General features: G+C 36.9%; 1 protein-coding gene across 4 annotated transcripts in view; it reads left to right on the forward strand.

Moving 5' to 3' along the window:
* Positions 1-20,344, forward strand: part of tmem131l (transmembrane 131 like) — an 89,536-nt gene that overhangs the window by 18,029 nt on the left and 51,163 nt on the right. For 3 of the 4 annotated variants that reach the window (XM_008405779.2, XM_017305888.1, XM_017305886.1), the window contains exons 3-8: positions 3,322-3,365; positions 7,775-7,846; positions 12,360-12,483; positions 12,574-12,690; positions 14,880-14,984; positions 15,773-15,850. In XM_008405779.2, the coding sequence (XP_008404001.1) occupies positions 3,322-3,365; positions 7,775-7,846; positions 12,360-12,483; positions 12,574-12,690; positions 14,880-14,984; positions 15,773-15,850 (540 nt within the window). The remainder of the gene's footprint in view (positions 1-3,321; positions 3,366-7,774; positions 7,847-12,359; positions 12,484-12,573; positions 12,691-14,879; positions 14,985-15,772; positions 15,851-20,344) is intronic. The other variant, XM_017305893.1, reaches the window with a different exon arrangement.

The raw sequence follows: 20,344 nt of genomic DNA on the forward strand, positions 1-20,344 counted from the left end.
TTAATATATGCAGCAGATTTATTAGGACGCCGCCTTCTGCTGGGTCCTTATGGAAAACCGAGAGCAGCTTTCAGTTTTTATTTTATTTTATTTTATTTATTTTTAAAATTGAAGGTGCTTGTATGGTGTGCTCTATAGTCCCAAAAATACGGTAATTGATTTTAAAAGATTTTTTGAAAATGAATTATCTGCAAGTAATGCCATCTTCGAGTGTCGGCTGTAGCAGTGACTAGCGGCGTAATCATGTAATTTTCTTACCACTAGATGGCAGTAGGTACACAGCATTTTACATTACAACAAGAGAATTAGTGATGTATGAATGTTACAGGTAGCGGTGAGAGAATCGTATCTAGCAAGACTGTGACGACAGTCTTGCAAAAGACAGAGAAGCTCAGCAGTAGTTGGGTTGGAAAGAACATGGGTCCATTTCTCACAACATATCTGTGTGAAATTGAGCTTCTCTAGTCTGGTTACTATAAAAACTAAAACCAGAGAGACTGAGAGCTGTGGAGGAAGAGCTTTGTCTTCAATTTCTGCCAGAAAATCATCTGTTTTCATCCAAACATGCACAGGTTTCCCACTAGGTGGGTAAAATATACAGATATTGACATTGTGTACATGCAACTCTTCATATTGTAACAGTGAATATGAAGTRAAATGTTTCCCAAATATTATTGCTTCTTTCAGAATAAGAATTATTTTCTGTATTCCGGCTAAAAGAATGCTTGTGGATTAGTTTGTAAAACAGTTTGAAGTTTTCTACAACTTCTTTAAATTTAACACCACAGTGTTGTGGCTGTTCAGGTGTATTTTTGTAGTGGACATGTTAAGTGCAATTTGAAATAAGAAATGTAAATTGTGATAAAAATGCATTTTTGTGTTTATTTGATTCCTATTCAAGAGACTTTGATAAGAATTACTATATATGTAATAGAGGCGGCTAGAGAGTATCTTTGTTTACATTTTTGGTTGGTGGTGTGCCTCGAGATTTTTTCAATTAAAATAATTTACCTTGGCTCAAGAAAGGTTCAAAAACACTGGTCTAGGGGAATGTTGAGCTTCATCACAATCCCAGCACACATGCTATCAACAGCAACTGGGATAGGGAAATGTACTTCAAACATTGCCTCGTTGAAGCACTACCTAATGTCTGATGAATTTCAAGAAGCCACAAAAAAGACATGAGTTTGAGTTTTTGGTGGAAAAATGCAGAATAAAGTTCCTAAAGTTCCTTTAAAAAAAGCAACATGGGTCAATCCTATTGACCCATGTTGCTTTTTTTTAAAGTAATACCTACTTCTTGTCCAGTCTCATTCTTGTAAATTCAATATTGTGTACTGTTTTGTATTGAGTTTCACATCTCATCACACCTTTACTGGACCCCAATAACTAGGGCTCTGATAATGTTGTTTTCTGCCGATTCTGTTACCGATTATCCATGAATGCCAATCACCGATACTCATCACATGGATTGACTGTTAATTTTTCACTTTTGGTATAAATGCCACTATGTGATCTGGCAAAATGGAATAATAAAATAGTCTAATTTAGACAAAAACATGCAAAAATACTTGCAGGCACAATGCAACACATGTTCTGTCAAAAGGATGACTGAAAGATCTGCAATCAGTAATACAATATTTAACAGTAAAGCTAAATTATAGCCTAAATTATACAGACGTCAAATAAATCTCACAACACTGCCTCAAATCATGTATGTAAAAAAGGAAACATTCATTCAACAGCAAATGCAGGTTGCTTTATAAAGCAATCCTAAGTTGCCAAATCAAAACTGTCTGAGAGCACAGCTAGTTGCTTTGTGCTGGTTCTGATTGGTTGTTGCTGAGTGAGCAATTTTTTTTTTTCACATATTATTTGTCTCAGGTTAGGACATAGTAAAAGTTTATTTGACATGTAAAAACTTTTGTTTTTTTTTTAAGTTCCATGCTGCAGCTTGAAGGAGACGTTTGATGTGAGAGAACACTGTCCGGTGGAGCTCCAGTGTCTATATTTCTCTGAGATATTACTTCCCAGTAACGCATAGCGGAGGCCCGACAGCAAGAGTAGAACCCAGCATCTTTCACCGCTGGTCATCTAGCTCGATGACTTCAATTATTTTTTGGGTTATTTGCTTAGCTTTCTGACCATCATACTCATCCAGATAGGTGTCGGCAATTATGTGCTGCTTTACCCACTATCTGATAGCTCTGGATGTCTTTTTTTCCTGCATTCAGCCACAATATAAATAAATGTAATATTAAATTTGTTGTGGTGGTTCATTTTGACTTGCCTCACCCAAAAGGTATTTTTTTGTCGCAACACGCAAACTTTCCCGTTCACTCTCAAAGCTTTAAAGTTACACACAGCATTGCTTAAGGTTTGGGGCTGCGTGCCTGTGCAGTCTGAAGGAAAGTGGGAGATACACAGGTCCTCTGCAGGCTGCGCAGTATGAGACACAGGTGATCGGTTTTTGTGATAATCAACGAGACAGTGATCGGCAATCACCGATTATATATAGATATATAGAAACTGACCAATTATGATCAATGACCGATTGATCGGCACAACACTACTAATGACATTGTCCAAAATTCTAAAGGTCAGCAAAAAATGGAAGCACAGATGAGAAGGAGAGGAAAGAAGACACAATTGAATCATGGCAATATTTACCAATATTGTCGCCATTGCACAATTTTCTATAAACTTTCAGCCCTATAATGACTGCTCCTGACTCTAAAATAATGAAAATGTTTTTCTTAAGGTTTTTAATTACTTATTGTGGTCTGGATTAAATTGATTTAAAAATTGTAGTTGGGTCTTATTGCCTACTAACTATAAAATAAATTTCACAACAGGTTGTGCATTGCTTGAGTGAATATATTTAGATCTTATTTATTTCTTCATCGCAGCAGTTTTCTTAATATTGTGCTGCCGTATGTCAGACAGTTAGCTGCTTGTTTTTCCATTGTAGATATCTAGTTTCAGCTGTCTTTGGAAAGCTTTCCACAAGACATGCTCAGACTGGATTACAGAAGTATCCATGCCTGATTTTCTAAAAATCCTACTGTTGTCCCTATGATTTGATCAATCCTGGATTCATTAATTTAAGCTGCATGTGCGTTTTGAAAACAGAGTTGATGTCAGAGACGGTTGTTTTTCTATCCCATGTACAATGTCAATGCTTGCACAATGTGTGGCAGACATGAGGCAATCCACAAATATCCCAACTGGCCTGTTTCTATGACCAAACTGTGATAGAAAATGCATTTCTTCACATTGTTAACCTTTCTAAATGATGTCTTGTTTTCCTTTTATTTGCAGGTGGTGGAGGAGCAAAGAAGAGATGGTCTTTCTCTGGAAGACAGGTAAGAGCTCCTCCAATATCATGCAACTTCAGCTTTTAAAAAAAATCTTTTTCTGATGCACTATAGACACAAGGTACTTAGATGCAACCCTGCTTTTCATAACTAAGTTGAGATTATGAAAAAAATAGACAGGGCTCATGGGAAGTTTTCTTGCATGCTTGAATGAAACAAATTACATCAGTATCAATTCATCTTTAATTATCGGAAGTCAAGAGATTGTGTCAGAGTGGAGAGACTAACTGTGTCTAACTTCAGTGTAGCTTAATTTTCTACAGATGAGAATATAGTGTTTGTGGGAAGATGAGGATACTTTTTGGTTTTTCTTCATAAAGGAAGAAAAAACAATGTGATTCCGGTTAATAGGCCTGTGTAAAAGGTCCTTTAGAAGACTTCCCCAGCATACAGGCTGTTGTTTATGTTAGTAAGAGAGGAGGTGTGTGACGGAGAGAGTTTAGGGGGGTGCGTTCCAGAGACACAGAACCAAATTCCTGACTAATTTAAGAACTCTTTGGAAAAAAATAGAAAACAAAAGTGGAGAAGTGCCATCTCTGGTGTTCTTGCTTCCTCAGAAAATAGATGTTATAATCAGAATATAAACAAGCTTTCACAGTGGTTGTCACAGTGAAAGCTTGGAAACATCACGGAAACTTCACAATGTCTGGTTGTTGATTCTAGATATTTCAGTCTTTTCTCTTTGTGTTTCCAGAAAGATTAAAAAAGAGATTAAAGAGTAATGCATACTGCTTTTCATATAGAGGAAGTGATTATGTAAAGTCTTACCCTGATATTATACTCAGCGTGTACTGCTTTAGAACTGATCATTTTCATGGATTTTTTTAATTTGTCACATCTGCAGTAGTAAGAATCACAGTAAATTAATAAGATTAATGTTCAGCCTTTACTGATATGTTTTTGTAAAACGAAAAATGTCCCAAATCCAGATAAACTGAAGAAGTTTAGTACTTCTAAAAGTCTGATTAACTTAAAGAACTTGTCTGACAACTTTTCAGCTTAGATGATAAGGTGTATCTGGTTTTATGTACATCAGCTGAACAGAGTGAGATTATGGCTGGTTTTAATTCCAGGTGCTGTGGGCTGTGAGGCCTCTCATATGTGGGTTATCAGCCACTGACCAGGCCTGCCATCACCCTCTCCCAGCCAAAAGAGCTAATCAGGAAGCACATAGAGAGGTTAATGGCATTGTCATCTGTGCTAGGCCTCAAAATGCCTGATCTTTCCTTGTGTGCTTGTGTGTGTTCGTGAGTTCGTGTGTGTGTGTGTGTGTGTGTGTGTGTGTGTGTGTGTGTGTGTGTGTGTGCGTGCGTGCGTGAGTGAGTGAGTCTTTCTCGCTTTTTTGNGCGTGCGTGAGTGAGTGAGTCTTTTTCACTTTTTTGATGTATAGTCATTTGAAACAACAGTTATTTTGGACTTGTTTTTGTCCTGTTGTCTTTTCTTATGCAAACATTTGTGTGAATAATGGCTGGCCTACACTCTTCTCCTCCTAACCTATCCCTTGTGGCACCGTTAAGGTCACTGCTACCACCAACGTTGTTTGACTTGCATCCCAGGGATCAAATGGCACCAAACACAAGCTATTTTTGTACTGAGCAGTGGTCTGAACTGGTGTGTTAGAGTACAGAGCAACACTTGTTGGTTGAATGGTAGGGTTTTCTTTTCAAAGGGAATATGCTGAGTTACTCCCATGTAAAGTAGGACCAGCAAGACAACTTTGAAGTACTTAACATAACTAAGTACACTGAGTTTAAATATTTACAACAATCAGTTTCATTAATGAATGCATGGTAATAGTTTCCATCGCTTAGAGTTTTTTTTTTTTTTTACAAAATTTTTCATTCTCCTCAAACTTTTTCTCATTTCTCATGTTTTTGGAGCACCAACAACAAACTTCAATGCATTTTGTTGATACGCCATTAAAATTTGTAGTTCAATACTTTGACTGGTGACCAGTGAAGCTTTGCAAAAGGAGACGGCATCACTTTCCTTTCACATCTGACCCCTCATTGCTTATCTACCTGGTTTTTCCCTCTGAGGAGCGGTATTTGAAGTTACACTGCTTGACAAGTTAAGAATTAACCAGCATTTACACACTTCTAAATAGACAGTGTTAGCATTCTTCACCAACACATTTGCAGACTGTTCCCTCATGTCTGTCTGACAGCACTATAACCTTGAGCCTTTAAAGACATTTCTCTTTATATATTTTTATTTCACAGCTGAATATTTGTAGCATTATGTTGTTGCAGAGGCTTTCGGTTTTCAGAGGTTCTAAAGCAAATAGTTTTAAATATGTTGTTTTAAAATGAGGCGGAGATGTTTAAAAAAAATAGTAAAATCTTTCCATTATAAAAGTTAAACTTATGTTTAGTATGCACTAGAATGAAAATTAAAATATGGCTGACAGGAAAAATGTTAATGAGGCTGAATGAACTCAGTCAATATATTTCGATACCTTCACAACCAAATGTTAACTTGAGAAAAGGAGCGAAACAGGAATTTCTAGAATTAAAAACAGTATTCATTAGGGCCACTGTGGTAGCCTTGTGTAACCCTTCATAACTTTGCAAGACCAATTCCACAAATCGCGTGCTTTCTCCTCCCAAATTGCATGCCCTGTGTATGTGCACACTTGGTTTCATCTGTTTGTAAGCTGCTGATGGTGGAGAGGCGGTTTATCTGAACCAAGGGTTTAGTACTTGCAGCCTCAAGCTGAAAAGCTGCAGAGTGGCTGCAAGATCATGTCAGTCACTTCCTCTACTGTAGTCCTGCATCTAAAGCTGACCCCACTGCAGTGCAGGAAGCTGTGGTAGAGGGTATGAGAAAAATGGCAGTAACTATTGTCTTCACTGTAACTGCTCAAGAAGAAAACATTAAACAGGTTGATCAAGTTTAATGTTTCCATGCCCACTATCGTTTGTGTTTAGTTTTATTATGATAGTTTTTGTTTGTTCTTTTCTACAGTAAATTATGCTTCATCTGGTAATTTTCTTTCTTATTGATGAACACGCTGGTGTTAATATAAAATCTGCTGATTTATTTGCATTTAAACTTTTGCTTTGTTCTTTATTTTTGCACTAGATTTGTGAGAATTATGAAACTTTAACTCTGCAAAGAATGCATTGAACTTCTTTCAGCCATGTTTCTGAAGCCACTTTCAACTGGCTGTAAGAGCTAGTTTTAGGATTTGCACAGTGATAGAGGAATAAAACTGTTCTTAGTAAAATGTAGTTCCTGATCAGAGTGTCATGTTGATTGGTTTATTGGGCTGTATAAAGAAGGAAAGCGTAAACCATTGAACTTCCGCTTTTGTGTATTGGTCTTCATCTGCCTTTTCGTCTCTTCATTGTGTGTTCACAGAGGTGCTCAAAGACATGAAACACACAGGTACCAGACTTACGGATTATTAAAATGTTACTAATATGAAGGGAAAACAAATGGCAATGGTCATTACACAAAATAAGAATAAACTGAGGTTGGATAATTAATGCTCAGTTATCCTACTTAGATGTTGATGAGCTCAATAAGACTTTGTGAGGGAAACTTTCCTTGAGTGCTCAAAACTTGAATAAATAGCAAAAGGTGCTAAAATAACCAGTTTTATTCCTGATTCATAAAACTTCATCAAGCTTCAACACAGACACAGAGCCAACACCACATTAAATTTTTGTTCGTATTGTCACGGCACTCTCAGTGCTCACCTAGTTTGAGTGAAAGGTGATGTGCATGAACATGACGAGGTTCAAAACCTAAGAGATGCAGTCGCGATAGCGTGCTAGGCTGGCAACAGCGTGATTGGTGTGCGCTCCCGGTTTTTCAGAAAGGACTCCACTCCTCCAGTAAAGTATGCAGCAAAGTGGAACGCAGTCTTGAATTAATGGGGTATAAGAAAAAACTATTTTAGACTGTTAACAATTCAACGCTTAACCTGGCGGGGGACAAGTAAAACCTGTTGGCCTGCCACGCTTATGACACACTGGGGGAAATCTGTCATATCTTTAACTTAACTTGAGCTGCAGTCATCATTGTAATTTTAGTGTTTGCCAACATTAAAATTGCAAAATGACACAGTCCTTTACAATAGCAATGGATTGTGTCTGTCTAAATTGTGTTTATGAGTGAGTGGTTGTTTGTCCTTTGTGTATCTGTGTTGTCATGTGATGATCTAGTGAGCTGTCCAGGGTAATCCTGAAAGGACAAGCAAGTAACACATAGCTAACATTTAGACCTGCTAACTAACTCAGTTCTATGACTACCTGCATTGCTCAGAGACACATCAATGGCAGGTCAAATGTGAGTTACTTAGTCTCTTTCAAGTGTGAAACAGATTCTTAAAGAAAGCTAACCATAAGTACTTTATGTTTAACACTTTTTGTGTGTTTTCTTCTGAACAGTTCCTCTCCATATACTCAAGAGAATGGGATGCCTCTGCATATTCAGCCCCCAGTGTTGGATTTTGGGACACAGTAAGTGCTGCTTTCGCTGAGCTCCAGTTACAGTTCCTGGAGACATGACAAGATATCCAAACTTCAACAAATGCAATCATATCTACCCCTCATAAAATTGATAGCAAGGCTTTGTTTTGATCCCTGATGACATCACATCCAGCAGAATTGTAGTTTCAGAAATCAGGGCCCCTCCTTCTTAAAGGAAACTACGACTAGTTATAAAAATAGACCTTATTTGGGAAATATTTATCTTGGATGTAAAATCAATACATACAGTAATAATATGGAAAAACAATATTCCTTTAATATAATTATATAAAAGATGAGGAGACAGTGAAGAAGACGATGTCAGGAGGAGGAAGAGGATCACTAGGAGATTCTGGGAAGCTGCATCCAAATCTGGAGCTGAGGTCTCTCCTGAAGAGCCACCTGCCTAAAACAATAAAAAGCAAATAATTTAAAAGGTTCACACTGCACGTAAGAAGCCGATTGAAGGGAAATGCATATTTCACACACACAAATATTTTTCTTAATATAAATTTAAAAAATAAAACAATTCAGAGGAAGGGAATATTAGTAATTGGTATTGGAAGAAAACACTGCGGTGAATATTATTTTAAGATATTCTGAAAATAATATTTTCAGAAGTATCAAACTCTCTGGAGAAGAATATTACACTTATCAAACAGCACATATACAAACATATGAAACACTTAATATCAAACTTTTAGCCGGTACGAACAGATAACAGGCAGCGAAGAAAACACACTCCACTCGCCCGCTGAGCCTGGAGCCGCCTGGCCCAGTTAGCGGAGCTACGCTGCTCAGAAAACTCTAAAGCATATTTCAAATAAACCTAGTTTTGCATAAACTAAGTGCATAGATGAAGCTATTATGGCTACTTTCTAGCCCAAAAACATCTTAAAATAATTTTTTGTGACAAATTAATGGTGTACTCACTTATATTTACCGCTGCTGCTGATGCAGTACAATGCAGGCCATCTTGCCCAGGTCCGGAGGTGAGGCAGGTATCAAAGACAAATGTCTATGGGAGGTATGGCAGCAGGCTAGTGTGGACAGTAACGCCCTGTGCTCTGGTCTTTCAAAATAAAAAAGTCATAACCAATTTTTTCGTTTAACCAGATGTTCGGTATTATTTGTTTCTCATAGGAGCATTACTTAAATTGATTTGTGGTGGGCAGAAATACTACAGTAGACAGCGTGAAACGATCAAGATTGTCTGTCTGCAGACTGTATAATGTTTATGTGTAAAACGCTGTGTAAGCCGGACAGAAAGAACTTCTGATCAGTTGTTAAAAGTGAAATCACAAAAATCGAATTGAGCGCTCATTATCTTTCTTTTTTTTCATTTTCGTTTTGTGCACTAAATGAGACTACTTGGGTCTGTGTATTTTCAGGCAGTTCGTTTTTTTGTTTGAAATGAAAAAACAAAAATAGACTCGTTTTTTTGTTAAACGAAAATTGGAAATCGGATAACGGCCCGGCTCATTGTCTGATTTCCCATTTAGTGCACACAACGGAAATGGAAAAAACAGATAAGGAGCGGTCAATTTCGATTTTTATTATTTCATTTTTGACAAGCAGTCTGACCCGGAAGTTCTTTCTGCCCTGCACACTGTGTAGAGACCCGTTTTTGTACACTCATCCAAAGCGGCATGTAATTAATTTCATCACAATACCTTCACACAGAAAGCCTTATACGCTGACTTTGTTTTGTATATTGAGCTAATGGCTTCTAAATGCGGATTCCGATTCAGTAAATGGCTAAAGGACTAGTTTGCCCAATTTTTAATCTTGTCGTTTCCTTTTTATGTAAGAATTGTCAGAACAGTTGAATTACTACAGGTCAGCTGACTGCTAAAGACTATTAAAATACTGTTAGAAATGCATGTCATGTTTTGAAGAAGTACTAACCCCTACTAAAGGGGTTAGTACTTAAATGGATAACAAATAAATAAAATAATTAACATGTCCATGAAAACACTATGATATTAGATATGATTTTATATAGATATTTCATTCAAATTTCAATCAATCAATCACATTTTATTTGTATAGCACATTTCAGCGGCAAGGCATTTCAAAGTGCTTTACATAATTAAAATAAAAACAGGAATAAACAGTGAGAAAGAGAAAAGGATTTTGAAAAAGAAAAAAATAAATACATTTTAAACCTAGATTTACTGAACTCGATGTACAGGTTTCATTCTCATGCAGGATGTGATGGAGTTCCATAAAATGAAAGTAAAGTCACACTAAGAGACGAGCAGGAAGTGAGAACAGTTCAGTTCAAACTTAAAATGTCTGATGACAAGTCTGTTGCATGACTTTCTACACACTTTCCTATGATTCCCATATTACTTGGCAATAATAGGAAAGTGTAAAACAAAGGTTGAAATGCAAAAGCATCCATGTCTGTGAGCATTGATTTAGATTTATACTCTACAAAGTAATTGTATTTAAATACTTTTTAAAATCTCTGAGTTTTTGAATTTAGCACAAGCCTCCAATATTATTTTGCGTTTTCTTTGTTTTTACAGAACTTATTCAAATATGGCATTCTAGTATAGCTAATTATTTGGAATAAGGCTACAACCCAACATTATAAGCTAGGTGGTAAAAATCATTTGAGAAAACTTCAACAATTCTGAAATAAAAATACTGTAATGCATGTAAAACTGCTCACATTAGGAAACTATTCTTTAAATGTCTAAGCTCACTGGGAAGTCTAAAAAGAGAAGTATTGAATGCTGTATAGAAATTATGTAAATTAAATTGACATTTTCTTAAACTTTTACCCTGCATTGCAAAAAAGGCTGAAGTACTGAATGAGACAAGTCTGTTTTAAACTAGAAATATATTTAGTAAATACCTGTTCTACATGAGCTCAGCTAAAATTCATAGCACTGAAGTTAGAAATACTGGAGGCAAACAACAGTATTCGTGGAACAGCAGTTGTACTTTCTGTTAGAACCTCACTACCAAAGGTGGAGACTGTAATTGCATTGCTATACACCTGCTTACCAGAAGAATTGCATCTAAAAACCAGAAACACTACATAATAAATAATATACACCCAAAAATGTTTGACTACCTTTGTTGTATCTGACCAGCAGATGAATGTTAGGAGAGATGTGGTAGTTTCTCTATTTTAATATTTTAATTATATTTTCAGCAAAATAAATCCCCAACCAATACATTCAAATCCACACATCTGTTACATAAATGAACAAAGCAAACCAAAGGGGAGCTCCACCCCACTCCCCACAAATCTTAGTTGACTTTATGCTGAATTGACTGGGAGTGTCTCAATATGCCATATTTTGTAAAAATGTGTTGGCAGAACCATGCACAACATGCCTCTGTTGTTCAACAGATTTGAGAGCAAGTCCTCAATGTAACGCTTATAGGAAAGGGTGTCTCTCTTTTCCACAATAAGAGTATGAGTCGACGGGCAATCAATATGGAAAAGGCTACAGCTGAAGCATGCCAGATGGACACACCACATGTCAGAGGAACAACCCTAAATATTGCAGTGAGAGGGTTTGGGGGAATATTAATATTCCACGACACACACAGGAACTTTAGACAGTTGTCCAGAAGGCCTGCAGTTTTTGGCATTCCCAGAACATATGTCCAAGTGTGCCTTTCTCGCTTTTATATCTTGGGCAAGCCTCTTCTGACCCTGGAAGCAAGTTTGCAAGTTTACTGTTTGACAAATGGAGCCTATGAACAACCTTAAATTGTATTAAGCCATGTCTAATACATATTGATGATAAGCCTAGTTGCCTGCTGCCATTATGACTCAGTTATTCTCAATCTCATCTCCAGCTGCCACTGTTCTTTGATTTTGTCTAATTAGGGCACTGCTGCTGTATGGATTAATGTGTGGTAGTTTCATAGTGTAAACAGTAGAACGTTTAGGCTTATTCAGCTTAGTGTGCTTTTGCAGAGCAGACGGTATTTATTGGTAGTGAATCATTTGTTTGAGTGTCGTAGCGTAACAGACTGGCCAAGCCCAGAGAGATGACCTCAGTCCTGATCTCATAAGTGTTTTTTATAAGCATTCCTTTTCTGCTTACTCTTGTATGTGCTTTTACTGCTGACACCATCATTTCATTCAGGTGAAATGTGCACAGCTCATAGCTGAAGAGTTGCATCTAGTGAATGTAAATGGTTTCCATCTTCTTCATGCTGACAAAATGCTCAGAAACAGTTTTGCTTTGTTGTACTGACTAATGATAAAAAATACATGCTTTGTCTTATGAACGTTAACATGGGATTTTTAATTCTTTTTTACTGGAATATAGAAAAAATGTTGACCTAATACATATAACATGTAAACCTTTGTGTCACATTGTGAAACTGAAGCCATAAATGAACTGCTAGTTTGTGTGAAAGGAACTTTATGATTTGCCTCTTTTGGATGTTTTGCTCCACTTTATTCCTGCTGACAGTGTATTCAAGATGAATGTTTTCCGTGCTGATCTTAATACTCTGCTGCCTACAGGCCGCTGGGGTTGCCAAGAGCTGAAACCATATATATACACAACCCCAGCCAGGAAGTTCCTGTGACCCTGCTGTCGATGTTTCCATCCAGCAGGCAATTTTACATACCTTCCTTTCACAGAAGAGTAAGTATGTTCACAAATACCAGTGTTTGTTATTGTTTCAATGATTTGTGTTTTACTGAAGGGTTTCGAAATGTTCTTTTTGTGCTATAGGTCATACCACCGAAGGGAAAGGCATCTTTTAAACTAATTTTCCTCCCATCTGAGGAGGGCAGTGTAGAAAACACATTATTTATAAACACATCAGCCCATGGGCTGCTTTCGTACCAGGTCAGTATATGAATAACCTCTCCCACTGGGCTTTTTATTTGACTGTGGGATTATCCAGCGTTATCAAACCATGCAAAAGTTTTCCACATACTGGACTGTTTCGACCACAGATTCCTGTATCCTATTAGAATTTTATGTGACATACCAATAAAATGTATTTCATAATTGTTAAGATCCAAAACAAACAACAGAAAAAACAAATAAAATAAATTATGAACTCTTTGTAAACAAAATTGGCCTTCAAAAAAGGGACAAGTTAAGACCAAGGCACCAAACTGAAGACTTGTTTTTGGTAGAAAGAGAAAAATGATTAATCATGCAAATGAAAATGATTGCAGTCATTTTAATTTATCATGCGATTAATTGATTTATGTAATGTGACAGGCCTAGTCAGTGCTTCATAGTTTCACCTTTGGCAGCTGTTCATCGTTATGAGATATGTTTCTAACAGATTAACACATCTGAACACAGGGCTTGTGACTCCTTACATATGGAGCCACAAGCCCTGTGGCACTAATGTCATCAGACATCGGGGTCTTATTCAGGCATTGGACCTTGAAAGTTGGTGCCAGGACTGAATTATGAATGTATTTAATGTAACTGTTTACATCCATCACCGCTATAATTTTTAATGACTTGCGCATGAATTAGTTTAATCATGTATGATTTTACTTTAATTTCTTATTTAAAGGAAACACTGCAATTGCAAAAGGTTTTTTTGACAATAGTAGAATATAGATAAAGATTTGTGCACATTTATAATGGAAAAGCAGCTTCTGCCACCAATCCAAACAGGTGAGGTTTGTGGAGTGCACAACTGATGGTTGTCTGTTGACGAATTTGCCGACTTGAGTTGTGGATTTCTGAAGCAGCTCCAGAGTTAACCCTCTTGATTGCATCTATTGCCAAGAGATGCACTCTCTTAAGCTTGTCTTGTTTAAACTGTCAGTTTAGGTGGACAGCCACATCATTTACAATCTAAATAGCAGGCAGCTATTTTTAGATATGCAATATCTAAAAATAAAAACGATCTAAATATCTAAAAATATTTAGATCATAAATATTTTCCATTTACGATCTAAATAGGAAATATTTTTTTCCATTTACTTCTGAATCAGTGGTGCTCCATAACATAGCTGAAGGTTAGGACTTGGTTTTATAAGCTAATCTAACACTGCTTTTAAACATCTCCATAGGGTCCTCCCTGATCCGACTGCTACCTTCCTTGGTTTTCATGAAGCTGTTCATTAATGCTCTCTAGCAAATGTCCTATGTTTGCACGCAATCTGGATTTATCTTAAGAATCCAATACGCCAGTGTATTGTATTCTGGACTGTATTTTCTGCTTAGCTGTTTTCTGGAGGCAGTTGGTTACACTAAATTTTAGTTTGTAGAACAGATTAATCAGTAGACCTGTCACGATAACACATTTTACTGGATGATAAATTGTCCCAGTAATTGTTGCAGTAAATAATAGTATTGTTGTTTGAGACCATTTTCAAGTAATGTATTAACAATGGCACAATGATGCAAGATTGTTCTCTGAAAGACCAATAAACCTTAATTTTATAGAAACATGAACTGGAACTGGAAGATATTTTAAATGTCCAAAAATAAAATACAACCACCAACAACAATAAATAAAATTGAAATAAAAACCACACAACACAAACTACAAATAAAATGGATTATGATGTCCTTCAAAAAATAATCAATTAAATGGAAATGATGAAGTTTGTTTTAAATTATTATGTGATTAATTTCATTTTCATTAAATTCACACTGCACTTATTAAATGTTGGTTTGTCAGGAAAATGCCAGTAAATTACTTCAATGTTTTGTTTTGTTTTTTTCACTTTTTAAATTGCTGTTCATATTTTGACTTTCCTCTTAGTTTTAAATAGCAGAATTTTCATTAAGTGTACATTGGTTTGATTGCTTTTGATTAAATTAGCTTGAATTGTTTTTAGCCTTTATCTCATTTTAGCACAGTTCTGTTAATCTATAACATGCTAATGTGCCTGCCCTCCCTCTACCTCTCATGGTTCTCTACTTATCAATTGAACTTCCAACAGAGAATACATCTGATCTTCATTTATTCAAGTTTTACAGTTTTCTGATGACTTCCTAAGTAAATGTTTTTTTGTATATCAGTGTTTATCTTGTCACTTTAACTTTTTTTTCTTCAGGTGTTTGGTGTGGGAAGCCACCAAACTTCATTGAAATCTTCCCAACGAAAGAAAACTCATCTAATGTTCCCTCACATCCAGAGCATAAAGTTGACCCAAACTCAGGTATGAATCCAAATGCTGATGAGCTTGTTCATTCAGACCTTGCATAACAGAGCATAATTGGAAACAGCTGATTTTCTTTTTCCTGCTAGCCCAGACAAATATGCTTACACACACACACGCGCACAGACACATCCACTCTGATTAAATTAGTGGATGGCTAATGGCTGATGAATCGGCAGGAATGCCAAGCTTCATTTTTTTTAGGTTTGTTGTGAACACAGACACTGTTTTCTCAGTGTTTTTACATTTTTCAGGAGCACACAGTCACCAACATCTGACTTGTTCATAGATTGAGAAGCAATCTGAGGCAGTGCAAGTGTGTGTTTGTGTGTGCGAGAGACATCTGAAACATATTCTCGCCTCCACAATAGGAAGTGAGGTGGCAGTTTGAAAATGTCAGTATGGCCATTAGCTCTCACAATAACCATGACTATTGCTTAATTGGGTGATTTACTGCCAGTTTTTCTTTAATCAGCAAACTTTCATAGTGTTGACATGTAGTTACCTTACCTGATGATCAATGTTTAAAAAGGGAAACCAAAAAGAGATGATTAAATTGATCTTAGGATCTTAGGGAATGCAATCATACAGAGAGGAAATAAATGATCTTCTAAAATGCTCCTTTGTGCACCTGCTTTGCAACTCTGTCACTGAAGGAGTTGTCCAGTTGAGCAACAGCTTCACGTATAAGGGTGAGGGTGTTACAGCCATTAGTGATTTAGTTTTAGCCAGGGCCGTTCTGTCTTCCACCACCTGCACTGACATGCTGTTGCTGTGTGTTTCTCTAGGAAGATGCCTCTAACATCACCATTCTGGGTCTGCTCCTGGAGTGCAGTTTACCAAAGAGTTTACTGAGCAGTCCTCAGGTACTCCTTGTTTTCTCAGCCTGGCAGTGTTATTTTGCTTTTTCTAAGCCAACAACTCAGGGAAGCTTTACATTAACATTTTGTTTTGAATTTTACAAACTAAATGTTGTTTTACATTGAAGCAGGGATATAAAGGGGAAAAAATAAACTTGTTCCATTTGACTTGACAAGAGAGAGAGATTCTCTAAAGCTCTGGCTGCATTACTTACTATTTGATTTTCTCTCTTACTCCTTGGCGTACTTGGATCTCTTTCCAAACATTTAATTGTTTTGTTAAGAGACACTATACTGTAATTACTAAAGAACTCCCTGTACTCATTACACAACTCTTAAAAGCAAGACTTCTTAAATGTTACCATTTACTGTACTGCTGTAATGGTACCTTTCAACTGTCTCCCAAAACACTTACTAGTAAGTCGAAGGGTCCATGACAGTTGAGGGGTTAAAACAGCTTCAGCTTCTTTTTTTTTTTTTCTCGATGTTGCAGTTTACCTTTTTTTTTAACCGGATCAAAGCCAGACCATTTTATAATTTTTATCATTAATTTAGTAAACTTGTTGTTGTGTTGTGTTTACTTTGATAACAGCAACAGTCTTGAATGACTGTAATTATTGATTGAATAATTAATGTTGTTGTTAGAGCAACAGTACAAATTTTATGTGAGGTTCAACGTTTTCATTGAAAGAATTGAAACATGTATGTTTTGTAAGCCCAGAACATTTCCATGACTTTATTTGATATAATTAACTTTTTTGCTTTGACTTGCTGTCTTGTTGCTCTCCTCTCCTGCACTGCAAACCAACGTTCCCTTATCTCAGATATCTTTCTGGTAGGAAGTGTCCCCATACCAGTTTATTCCACACCAAGTTCTCACCAATACCGATATTTAGCAAATTGGCATTTATGTATATATTTTTATTTATCTTTTTTTATTTCTTTATTTTGAACATGATAGCATAAAATAAGAAACATAAGGAATGGAAGAGACATATTTTTGTAGCCACAGTAATCTTGACGTGTTCAAAAAGGAGTAGTATGGACTCCTTTTTGAACACGTCAAAAAGGACGAGGTTTGGATGGAACCTCGTTATTAGATCAAAAAAGGAACACATTAACGTACTTAGAAGTTACACAGTTTAATAGTAAGAATCTTTGACGATATAGATATGTTATATTTTTGAGTCTAAATAAATGAGCAGATTAGCAAATATACGCCACTAAATATAAATACCATTTACTCTAAGTCTCTATATTCATATATACATAAATACACACATTTGCTATATAAATTTATGTCCACTCTTGTATAATCTTAGTTCACACAGTAACATTTAGAAACAAATTAAATTAATTTACAACTGTGTGACTCCTCTTCTTTTTAAGCCTATGGTCTCTCTGACTGTTTTAACAAATAGAGCAACACAAATTTAGTCTTAACCTCCAAGCTATGCTTTAGCACAGTCGTCCCCAACCTCCACGCAGCGTACCGGTACCAGTCCATGGACCAATTGGTACTGGGCTGCACATGAAAAATTTTTATATTTCTGTTTTATGCATTATCTGTGTCTGGAGGATCTTTTATTTTGAAAATCCTTTAACCGAATTCTCTCAGTTATGTCTTACGTGCTTACATTGAGCCACAAGCAGCAAAGCGAGTAAGAAACAGATCAGATGTCTTTAGAAAGTTTCTTTGTGAAGGGGAAAAGGCCCAGAGAAGAGACAGGAGAATGAATTTATCCCGTACCGGTAGGTGATTCCCACATTCAAAGCCCGCTCTACATGATATGCGGCGACCGGCTGCTAATGAGGAAATGAAACTTCAAAACAGCTTTGCCATCTAGAGACCAAGCACTCTGTGCATTTAAGCAACACACTTAGGGTGTTATTGTCCCCCATCACTTCCAGATGGGATCAGCTTGTTGCAGAGAAACAAGCTCAGGGCTCCCATTGATTTGTCATGAGTTAAAATTTTCATGAAAGTAAAATGTTTGTTTTTGTGGCTCCTCTGTATTTTATTTTGAAGGGATGTGTTAACGTTGCCAAAGCGACCAGAGTCAGAGAGTGTTGGGGAAGTGGTCGAGATGAAAGGAGTGGAGCTTGTGAGTCTTAAGTCTGGTTCACATGACACAATTTAAGAATTGTCAGCCGATTTTCCAAATCTCTGTGACAACAAAGCTGATAAAAGTACAACAGGTTCAATCGGTTCGTGTGTTCAGCCACATGGCAGGAGCAACATACCACACACGAACTGATTTCACTCATGAACATCCCGAATCCAGAAGAAAATCTAGTAAGACCCCCAACATAGCATACGGAAATTTAGAATAAACAAACACGGATGACGATGTAGAAGTAGTAGTGATAGTTTGCGGACTCATTTTCATCGATAAGACGTAACAAAAAGAAAAAAACGGATAAAAGACTGCGAGAACAGCCGCTTTATTTGTGGCATGTGGAAAACCCCACATGCTGCAGTGAAAGGACCAAGACAACCCAACATGTTGAATATGCCTGACTTTAGATTGGTTCTACGTAGCACACCACATACTGCAGGATGATCGGTTGCGATTATGGCAAGCGACAATCTTTGAACTCAGAACATTCTAAGATTGTCATAAAGGGAAAATCGGGGCAAAAAATTTTTAATTGTGTAATGTGAACAAACCCACCCCTGTGGGCCGCAGTAAAATTGCCAAGCCTTGACTGGTCCGCGGTGATAAAAAGGTTGAGGACCACTGCTTTAACAAATTACTTAAGATTTTTTGCTAGAATTTAGATCTAAAACCCAACCCAAAATTATTTGCTTGATGGTGGGTCGTCTTTCTGTGGCGCATACATACACAGAGAAAGCCAAAAAAAGTGCAAACAAGTTGTCCCCCTGTGAGGGGAGTGTTTGGATCAAATAACGTTTAGAGTAGCGGTTCTCAACGTGGGCGGTACCGCCCCTCAGGGGGCGTTCAGAGGGCGGCAGGGGCGCTGGCGGACACCTTTACAAAAGGGGGGCGCTGGGATGCCTTTGGGGGGCGTTTGGTCGTTTACACCTTAAATGCACAACAATATCAGTTTAGATTTTGAGCAACTTGGTAAAAATTTATTGTGTATAAACATTAAAACATGCTTGGCTGCAACTGTATCGATGGCAACTCTTCTTCTATTCAGTGTTTTTAGCTCCGCTCCTGCTAGTAGCTTCACCATCAGGTCAGGGTTACACCGGCTGATGACGCTGCTGTGATTCACTTTGTCTGGTATTTATGTAGGCTACATATGTTTTGGCAGTTCTGTGATCATGTCAAAGCAGAAATTTATATTAAAAATTGTTTTATTTCCGTTTGAAAGCTGCCCGCTACCATGGAAGGACAACAGAAAATCGCTCTTATAAACATGTAATTACTAAAATCACGATGCCCTCACTGTGTATCCCTCTGAAAAATGAATCCATTTAAATAAAGAAATAAAGAAATCCCTCCATGGCTGATACCACGATAGAGAGCGTTCATTTTATAGTTAACACGGTGCTGTAAGTGGTCCGGTATGAAACGGGGGTGATAGAACAACACAGCACTTTTAAATTTCAATAATCAGAATTAAAAGGTTTATGTCAGTCTGCCTTTTCCCCATCGATATGTTTCCCGACCGCCCTGCACCTTAGGGGCTTAAAAAAAAAAAAGACGCGCACATTGCGCAAAACTCTGAAACATGAGAAGCAGAACATAAAACGGAGCAATGAACTAGATGTGAATTATGGCATAAAAACAGAGAACCCGACGCTGAACAGTGAAAAATCAACACATGATGTGAAACATGACGATTAGGCGGCGCAGCAGGTGATGAGTGAAAATTACAGAGCGTCAATAAACGATCAAATAAATCTAGCAACAGGAAAGAAACTAAAGTGGACATAGCAATAAACCAAGAGAGGATAATACTAATAAAATGAAACTAAATGGAAATAAATGAAGAACAATATGCAAGAATAAACTAAGAAACTAAAGTAAATACGGAGGAATAAACTGGTATGGCAAGACCTTTCGAGCAATAATTAATACAGAGGACTGTATGGCAAGAATAAACAGACACTATTTCCAGATAAAAGGTAAAATAATATTCTTGAAGTGCCATGGGCAGGAGCGCAACTACACATTAATCAGGTGGATGCAAAAACATAAATCGGCGCCCACCATCTAACTTCTCCGTTCTTCTGTTTTTTGGAGGATTAACAAATAGTGTATTATCACCACCTGGTTTGAAGTGTTGTTTACTCCTTGAGTTGCATCACAGGGCTATTCCTCATTAATAAGTGATCTGTTTGAAGTGCTGGCTTGCATTTACAAGTACGTTTACTTGACTAGTATTATTTTGCTTTAAAAATAGAGGTGATTTTTAGAAAGCAGTATTTGTGAATAAAAACTTAGAGGATTAAGTCAGTAATTTGACTCTTCATCCCGTTAGACCCAATTCTATTATATCAAAACTTTAAAGTGGAATAGATTATAT

Source organism: Poecilia reticulata, linkage group LG1, assembly GCF_000633615.1.
Source record: "Poecilia reticulata strain Guanapo linkage group LG1, Guppy_female_1.0+MT, whole genome shotgun sequence".
In the NCBI taxonomy this organism is placed as follows: domain Eukaryota; kingdom Metazoa; phylum Chordata; class Actinopteri; order Cyprinodontiformes; family Poeciliidae; genus Poecilia; species Poecilia reticulata.